This window comes from Armigeres subalbatus, chromosome 1 (assembly GCF_024139115.2).
Source record: "Armigeres subalbatus isolate Guangzhou_Male chromosome 1, GZ_Asu_2, whole genome shotgun sequence".
Classification (NCBI taxonomy): domain Eukaryota; kingdom Metazoa; phylum Arthropoda; class Insecta; order Diptera; family Culicidae; genus Armigeres; species Armigeres subalbatus.
Genome location: NC_085139.1, coordinates 252776074 through 252785276, shown reverse-complemented (window position 1 = coordinate 252785276; position 9203 = coordinate 252776074). Strand labels below are relative to the sequence as shown.

Below are 9203 nucleotides of genomic sequence, written 5' to 3'. Positions count from 1 at the left end.
TTCGGGCTTGGTGGCCTCACAACTGGATTTCGGATGTTGAGCTCCATCGACAAGGACGCCAAAAAAAAGTCTGTTTCAGGATGCTCAGGATACTTGTCCACGTAGCTTATCAAACCAAACTATTTTTAAATTGAAGGGAATGTGGGTCGTCATGACCGATAGCATTGCCAGTGGAAATAAGAGTCCTTTTCTCAAATGAAGAAATTTCAAACAAAGAAAAAAGCATTTGTGTCGCCATTGGTTTTCCATCTGCTTTATTAATCTAATCTTGCAAGGAGGCCGCATCTGGCCACACGATAGGCTCTATCCAGTCCAGGTAAGATGCTACTCGTGTATAAATGCTGGCAGACGCACCACAACCCAATCCGAACGAGGTGATTCCCACCAGGAAAAACCGATCAGCTTTATTGTCTGTATAGTATAAAGGACCTCCCGAGTCACCGACGCATGAGTCTCCACGTTTGCCGGATGGCTGCATCTTGCCAATAGCACAGTACTGCTGTTGTATCACACCGGACGATAAGCTTCCACGCGCATCTCCGACCAAAGACCGATATTCGGACGCACACCGGTCCAATGGCTCCGTATTCAGATCCACTCGAAGCAGAACGTCCGATCGAGATTTATCAGCTGAAAACGAAATACTTTTTTTTTTAATAAAGTTAATAAGAATATAATAGAACTCACTATCAGTTAAACCCCAACCGGAAGCCCTCAGCACTAGCGTCGATGCCATATCCTGTGAGTCCACGTGAAGACATATTCTGTTGACGTTCTGATCGTACGTAAACGGTGTTACAAGCTCAATCAACGCAATATCGTGGTATTTGCTTTTGGACGTATAATTTGGATGAGAATAAAACTTCTGTAAATTTCAAAACAATCAAGAATTTCAAACCAACTCCAGCTGTTCAACCTGTACCTCCAATTCTGAATCCTGGAAATGCTGATCATCGTTAGCCTCTAAGTTCAATGTACCCATGCGAGCTATGATCGGTCGTTGGACAACCCTCACGCAGTGAGCTGCCGTCAGTAGGAACTTTTTTGCGATCCAGCTTGATCCGCAGCCCCAGGCATATTTTCGACCAGTTTCCGAAGTGCTGTATCCCAGTGCAGCAATAAATGGAACTTCTCCGTCTTCGGCCTCCACGCCTTCGATGATGTGCTGAGCGATATATGACGTGCCTCGCGGTAAGTTCTGACACGCCTTACCAGCTTTCCCGAGTGCCTGATCGCCGAACCTAAAAATAAAATAAAACATTATTTTTGAAAATAATTTACGTCATCGACAATTGACGCAAGCCATTGCCATCTTCATTCCCACCTATTCGATTCCCCCTTGGGGCAGCAAACCAGAACGTCATCTCGAGTGAAGCCACATTTCGGGACGTCGTCGTACGAAACCCGTTTTGTGCGGATTACGTTCTGCACGAGCCATGCACATTCGTTGGGGAGAGAGCAAACGCCAGACGTGCCATCCAATGATGTGCAACTGTCATTTTCTGCGAAAACAGAATTCAAACAGAGTTAGAGTCTAAGGGTTCCACCTGGCAGAATATTTTGGGTTCAAACTTCAACCATTCCCCCTCTACTTTTTATCTTTGTCTGACTATAATCTCAATTCATGACCCATCAGAGATTGATGGTCTGCAAAACGTTTTATGATATTCCTTTGCAGGTACAATCAATTGGAAAAACTTTCCGTGACGCATTTAAGAAGACGGGAGTTCCATACAACTTTCTCAAGTAGGCACACAACCATTCATTCGTCATATTTTTGCATAGTTAAATTTGATTGTTGAAGACTGCGTCAAACTCGTATGTGATGCATATTACGAATGAGTCTCAACTCAACGGCAACGAACAAAAACGTGATCTTTCTCGTCGTCCTGAATGCTGGCTATCGATGGGCCTAGTTCGGCTTCAAAACAGACCACGATGAAAGTGGTTAGCTTTTTTTAAATCTTTTTTATTAATATTTATTTTTTGAGTAAACAATATTTTAACAATGTAAGTAGTCAGGCTTTTCAGCTTTGTGTTACTTTTCTTATTAATTCAATGTTTTTTTTTTAATTTTTTTGTATGGGTCCAATAAGTTGACATACAGATTTAATTCAATAATATGATAACCTACCAACTTATTCTAACTTAACACAAAATAACCAGTCATGGTCACAGGTGTTGCAAATGATTAGATGCACTCTAGAAGGCATTTTCGGAAACAAAAAGCACCAGAGTGCAAATTCAGTCAACTCGCGACCTACAGCCACGCACTTTGGTCACTAGTTCATGGAACATTTGAATTAGTTTCTATGCTGTAAACAGGTCCAGAAAATGGGTGGTGGTGGATGGATATACGTAATGGTGATTATGATTCATATGATGTTTCCGGAAACATGGAAGTGGAAACAGCGGTCATACGGAATTGGAAGGTCCTGATGATGTAGATGGTACTGTAGCGGTTTTCGTTCGTTCAACTTGTAGAGCAGAGTAGTTCTGCACGCTTGACGGTGGCGATAGTGTTCTGCGCCCTGGTTGTTTTTTGTGGATGTTTTCTTTTACATTTCGATTAATTAGTTTCGGGCAGTTTCGTGCAGCACATTCGTAAAAATTTGGGATTATTTATCTTGCAAATTCGGAGGATTTTTCTTTGAAAATGCGAAGTAATTTTCCGTGGAAATCACTATGCATAAAAAGATTTGCAGTGAAATAGCATTTGTCGTTTACTGTTTTAATGGTTTTAATATTTATATAAAGTTACCTTCGAAACGATCGAAGTAGGCCCTATGCGAACAATAACTTTTAGAAATCAAAGCAATCGGACAAAGACACATGTAGTGAACCATCAATGACATAAGGTGTTTCAAGAGGCTCCCGCTTGCCTATAGTTAGAATTAACTCCACAGAAATCTTCACATAATTTTGCAAACCATCCATCGTTGCTTTTATCAGTATTGTAACCTTCATGGGAAAGCTATTCTTGTCCATAATTTTCATAGCTCTACGCGTTCTATAGCCGACTCGACATCTTTTCCGGGCCCAGCTTGATGAGTTCAACTATCTCCGAAACTACCCAGGTAGCCAATAAGCCGTATATTTCGCTAGAGCTGCTTTTATGCTTATAAGGTTTTGAATCCGTGCAAGCCTCTTTAATAAAGAAATAAAAAAATAAAATAAAAAAAAGGTTTTGAGTAGCCGTATATTGGCCTTATATTCCGGTTGCGCGTAATAGAGCTAATGGTTACTTGGGCACCCTTTCCAGGTGCTTTATTGTTCTTTAGCTGTTGGGTTGCATCCTTGGCTAACCTTAAGGTGGGAGCTGGTTGGATTCCTCCGTTGACGTCGTACAGTTGAATCTTGAGTTCAAAGGTTGATAAAATAAACAAATCCGACACCATGGGAGGTGATTTTTTTTTCATAGGGGAAAAGGCTCAAACCTTGGCCTATTATGCTGTGGTTGAGCACATTTATTAATTATGTAACATTTAGTAATTATGCCACCAAACGGCTTTCATACTTTTGTTATTTATTGCGCTAAGTAATCAAAAACAACAAAATCTATTATTTAATCCATCAAAAGTTTCGTGCGAAATGGACTTTATTTTCGGCCAATTTTCCTGATCTCGGCTCTGGTGTTAGATTCTTTTTCGGCCCATGAAATGTTGGTGCATTATTCACTGTAAATCGTTTGTATAAGCCATGAGATAGGCAATTATAATGTGCTGCTTCAAGTGAAAATCGACAGCCGAATTTTGGAAACGAGTGTTCTAATGTTGTTCAAAACAGTTTTGGTTAATTGTTTCGCTATACTAATGAAAATAGTGAATTTAACATGAATGCTAAAATAGTGGGATTGTTATCCGTTCATCTAATGTGTGAAAATAGGTAAGTCCATTCCAAAAACTACTACTAGCCTTGATAAATATCTCTCTACAAAACGATGTATTATTGTTGAATTTTTACGCGATTTACATTTTCTCAATTTTCCGCTCATCCTAAATGTTTAACGTATATTATTTATCATGTGATTTTTCTTTGATTTATTCTGGATTTTTTGAAACATGTTGCGAAGATTTTGGTGGCAAATTGAAGTCACACGATCAAAAATACAAGCGAAAAAAAATCGTGTAAAAACAAAATCCTGTGTACTCGTTTATTCACGCTCACACAGGCACTCATCCCGTATGAGGCTTATTTGGGTGCTCTCTCTAACATACCCTCTGACACACCCTGACACTCTTTCTGACGGAGCATGCGAGTCTTACTTGCTTACTTGGATGCTCACTACTAACATACCATGTAAGTCTAACTTGGGTGCTCAGCTTTTACGCACCATGTGAGACTAACTTGGATGCTTGGACTTGGATGACCCTACCACCTGATTCACACTCTAGCACACCGATCTGAGACTTATTTGGGTGCTCACTCTAGCACACCCTGCCACTCCTCATTTTTTTTTACAAGGGTTAAAGACCATCAAAAATCTGCGCGACAGACACCTCGAGCATCCACATTATGCTCGAAGGCGAACAGGGATCCCGACCTGCTAAAAATTTGCCTCCCGGATAAACTTATCCCTTATCCTCCTTGCCTCGATCCCCCCGGGACCACGGGATGCTGCGACTACTTCGGGGGAGATCCACTGCTACGTTGTCTCGATCCCTCGGCGGTCGTGCCACAAATTTCCTCACTCGAATCCACCTGAAACTTCCGCACTGATGGTGCCTCGACTACCGGCAGCGACCGCAGGGGACGCTTTCGCGCATTGCGCTGACTTCGTCTTCGGGTTGCAGAGGTGGTCCGACAGATCCGGTGGTGGATGAAGTCCGCACTGGCGGTGCCCTAAATACCCGAAGCACTTTCTTCTTCTTTCTCCAGCAGGTTGGCTGATCGAGTGCCGAAGTCGGTCCGACGATTCCGGTTGGCAGAAGACTTCCGGTTCACTGGCGCACTGCCGACCCGAGGCCAAACACTGTTCACTATGCTAAATTTTCCTCTGAGCCGACGCTTATTTGCTGGTTGCTACGCTGCAGCTCTGACAGTATTTGCCTCACGACTCTGCTAACCGCATTCCACGTATCTTCATCGTGACACATTCGCTCTGCGATGTTGTCCTCGCTTAGGGCAGGCAATCCTCTACGTGCTTCCGCAAACCTCGGACAATCGAATAATACGTGCTCTGGATAGAGGTGTGCGCCGCCGCGCCACGCCGCCGCCGCTGACAGTTTTTGGCACGCCGCCGCCGCCGACATTTTTGCATCGGCGCGCCGCCGTTTAAAATTTTTCACGCCGATAGTCTATAATTTTCCACGCCGATTCAAAATTGAAGAAATCCATAGAATGTTCCGTGGACTATCCGACGATTCAATGGAATTTCCGTAGATTTTCCGGTTGATGTTGTTAGAATTCCAGATAATTTTTCGTGGAATTGGTATTTGGTATGATATCCTTAAAAATTCCGTTTTCCGTTGAAATTTCGAAAATACCACCATGAAAAGTAAAATAAACTTCGAGTGTAAATTTCGAAGGATTTCCCGTTGAAATCCAAAAAATATTGTTGAAATAGATTTTTTGAACGGTGAAGAGTCTTTTGGCAGAAAGCCTTTTTGTAGAATGCAACATTGCCCAACAAACATTGGGGGAGAATAAAGCGCTTATGTGACTGTTATTGTTCGAAGATGGTCTAGTAGTCTAGAAGTTCGAACATATCGACATAGAGAGAGAGATAAGCCTGAACAAAATATGACCAGAACACATTTAGATAGGAAGGTTATCGAGATTTAGAGGGCCCGAATGCATGTAGATTGTAGGGACCGAGAAAACTATCGGCATAGGGAGAGATATCGATATACAGAACATCCACGGAGACGAGCCAGCCTAGGGGCTGAAAGTCTCATTAATAAAGATACTAAAAAAAGAAAAAGAACATGGAGATGTAGAGCGTCGACTGTATAGCTAAAATTCAATCTCTTTCTGATAAAAGAGCGAATGTCGCAAGAGAAAAGTCCGGCCAACAATTGAAATTGAATAAGCTAGTTTTTTGGCTGAAGAAGGCTATATTTGATTGAATAAGTGCTTCATCAGTTTCCAATGTTTATTGGGAGAAGATTTATTTGCAGTTTATAACCTCAGAATGCAGGTTCACATTGTTTCCTGGATTTCTGAGGTGATAAACTACAAAGAAACCCCCTGCTTGTCACTTTTATTCAAAAGAGGAGAAGTCGGTGAAGAAATCCTCACTTGCGACATTCGCCCTTACTCTAGATAGAGCTTGAATTGTTTATTGGTAAGTTCGAAAGTTGTTTGGCCTAATATACTTAATTTGGCTGAAGCCCATCTAGTCTAAAATTACTTTTCCGAAAATGTCATTTGGTCGAACAGTTCCTTTGGCGAAAAAAACAGTTGATCGAATAGCTTAATTACCCGAAAGGGTCATTTTGCCGCAATAAGCATTCGACCGAAAGTGTCGTTCGGCTGAATTGGTCATTTGGCAGAAAATGCAGAATATTTGTTTTGCAGAAAGGACATTTTCAGCCAAAGGACTCTTTCTGCCAAACGACCATTTCTACCAAATTAAATTTTCGGCCATATAATCTGGTCGGTCAAAGGACTTTTTCGGCCAAACGATTATTTCGGCCATATGACATTTTTAGCCAAAAAAACTGTAAGAGCTAAAAAATGTTTCGGTCAAATTACCGATTCGGCCAAATGAGGCTATCGGCTGTTTGTCCCTTTCCGCCAAATGTAAATTTCGGTCAAACCTGGACAAACGTTTAATTTGGTCTAATGGAATTTGGCTAAGAGACTTTTGGCCTAACCAGTTATTCGAATAAATGGCTTTTCGTCGAATGATTTTCGGCCAAACGACAGGTAGGGCCATTTGGCCGATAGACACAAGGCCGAAAGGTGTTTGGCCGAACAAACTACAGTGACCGGCATAATAAAAAGTTAGTCAAATTTTCCGTTTCCGTCGCCGTTCCGTTGTATTGCGTTTGGGGCTTTATTCACCAAAAACGGGTATACAAAAAAGTTTTCGGAATATACTTGTAGTTGTAGTTTTCAAGATATTATAAAATCAATTTTTTGCCAAAAAAATCGTTTTGGTATTACCGCGATATTTTTTTACCCTATGAATCAATATGGTTGAATTTCAGTTGTGGTAAAATTCAAGTTATATCTAAGCTCTGGTCAAATTTTCAGCAAAATTGGTTCACACGCAATTGAGATCTAGATCTCCATAGTTTACCATTTTGAATGAAAAACGGCAAGTGGGCTTTTTTTATGCTGGGCACTGTATAAAGCCAAAACCCAACCGGCCAACAATTTTATTTAGTTGAAATAGATATATGGCCGAAAATGTCATTCAACCGACTGGTCATTTGGCTGAAAAAGTCGTTTGGCCAAAAAGGTGTTTGACTGTAATGGTCGTTTGGCAGAAAGGACATTTGGTCAAAAATGTTATTTGGCTAAACGGGTGGATATTTTTGACCATATTACCGTTCAGTAATTAACATTTTTGATCAAATGACCCTTTCTGTCAAACATCCATTTCGGCGTAATGACTTTTTCGGCCTTATAACCTATTTAGCTAAACGACTATATCAGCCAAATGACGTATTAGGGAAGAGTGCTTTTTTGGCCAAATTACCAATTAAATTTGGCCAAATGATTTTTTTCAAAACTGTTTTTCGTTGTATAACCATTTTGACCATACGTTTGTTTCGATCAAATGGTTGGGGTTCTGCCAAATCACACCAAGCGCCAATGAAAAATTTCCAATTTTATTGCCAAAGTTTTCGTGTAACAGATTCAATTGATCAATAATCTCATCGGACATCGTTCAACGCCATAACTGAGGATATCTTACAACAAATGTACGCATGATTTGACTCAAAATACTTTCCGTTTTCCTTTCGCGAACCAAATATAACAAGCCGCAGTCAAAAAGCCGCTTGGTGCGGTTTGGCTGAACCCCGACCAAATACAATTCGGCTGGATAATTATTGACTTAACGTATTATTCGGTCTTTCGGCTTTCGCCAAATAATTTTCGGTCAAACGACCCTTCTTCTTTTTAATAATTTTTCCTTTAATTTCCGACGAATTGCTTATGGACAATACAATGAATCCCCTGTAGAAATCCAAAAAAAAAATCCTTCAAAAATCGGTTTTCTTTTTCGTTGAGATACCAAACGGTTTCCCGTATTAAATAAAAACACGTAGAAGCTCTGAATAATTTTGGTAAATTGCATAATTGATGAAAATTTAGAACAATTTGCCGTTGAAATCTAATTTTGTTTCGTTGATGTCTACATTTTGAATAATCTCCCGCGGGAAATCTTAAGAATTTTCTGTGTAGATTTCGATGAATACTTCGAGAATTTTCGAGAGTTCGACAGATTTTTCCGACGAAAAACAAGAGATTCTCCCGTTGAAGTCTTGAAAACACCAGAAGAAATGCAGAATTTTTTTTAAACAAACATTCAAAATCTCCACGCCGATTCACGCCGCCGCCGCCGCCGGCTGAAATGGCTTTCAGCGTGACGCCGAAAACGCCGCCGCCGCCGACGATTTTCGGACCGGCGCACACCTCTAGCTCTGGAGTCTCCTCTACGTTGATACACGCCGGGCAGAATGGCGATAACGCATGGCCACACCGGCGGAAACAACCGTGTCCGGATTGGAACTGCGTGAGATTCACCTCTCCATGCTCCCTGTTCACCCACGTCGACACATTTTGGATGTGCCGGGTGGTCCATCTTCCACTGTCTGAATTGTCCCACTCCTGCTGCCACTTCACCATAGAGTCCAGTCTCACCGTCTCCCTCACATTTCTGGTACCTCTCCGTTGGTAGGTTATGCAAATTGGAATCATCCCTGCGATAACGCAAACTGCCTCTGGAAAAATGGTTCGGTACGCACTCGCCAATCGAATGGCCATTAGAAGAAACAAACTATTCAACTTCCTGCGATTACGTTTCGTCTTGAGCGCAGCTCCCCAGGCTGAAACGCCGCACAGTGCTGTGTCCCTTGGACAAAAATGGAAAAATCGACTCTCGTATTTAGTCGAATCAAGTAGACCATGATATTAACATATGTTTCAGTTATGCTGTATGCGCGTTAGTATCTTTGTAAGGTCACTGGGACGATCAAACCAACTCGTGTTTGTAAACATTTCTATCGCTAAAAGTGGGTGAAAAGCAT

General features: G+C 41.4%; 1 protein-coding gene across 1 annotated transcript; it reads right to left on the bottom strand.

Annotated features, from left to right (window-relative positions):
* Positions 1 to 231: 231 nt before the first annotated feature.
* LOC134207208 (serine protease persephone-like) lies at positions 232 to 8758 on the bottom strand. Its single transcript, XM_062682927.1, has 5 exons — positions 8701 to 8758; positions 1325 to 1502; positions 923 to 1241; positions 688 to 865; positions 232 to 630 (listed from the first exon to the last, which is right to left on the bottom strand). The coding sequence occupies exons 1-5, from the start codon at positions 8756 to 8758 to the stop codon at positions 263 to 265; spliced, it is 1101 nt and encodes a 366-aa protein (XP_062538911.1). The 3' UTR covers positions 232 to 262.
* Positions 8759 to 9203: the final 445 nt, after the last annotated feature.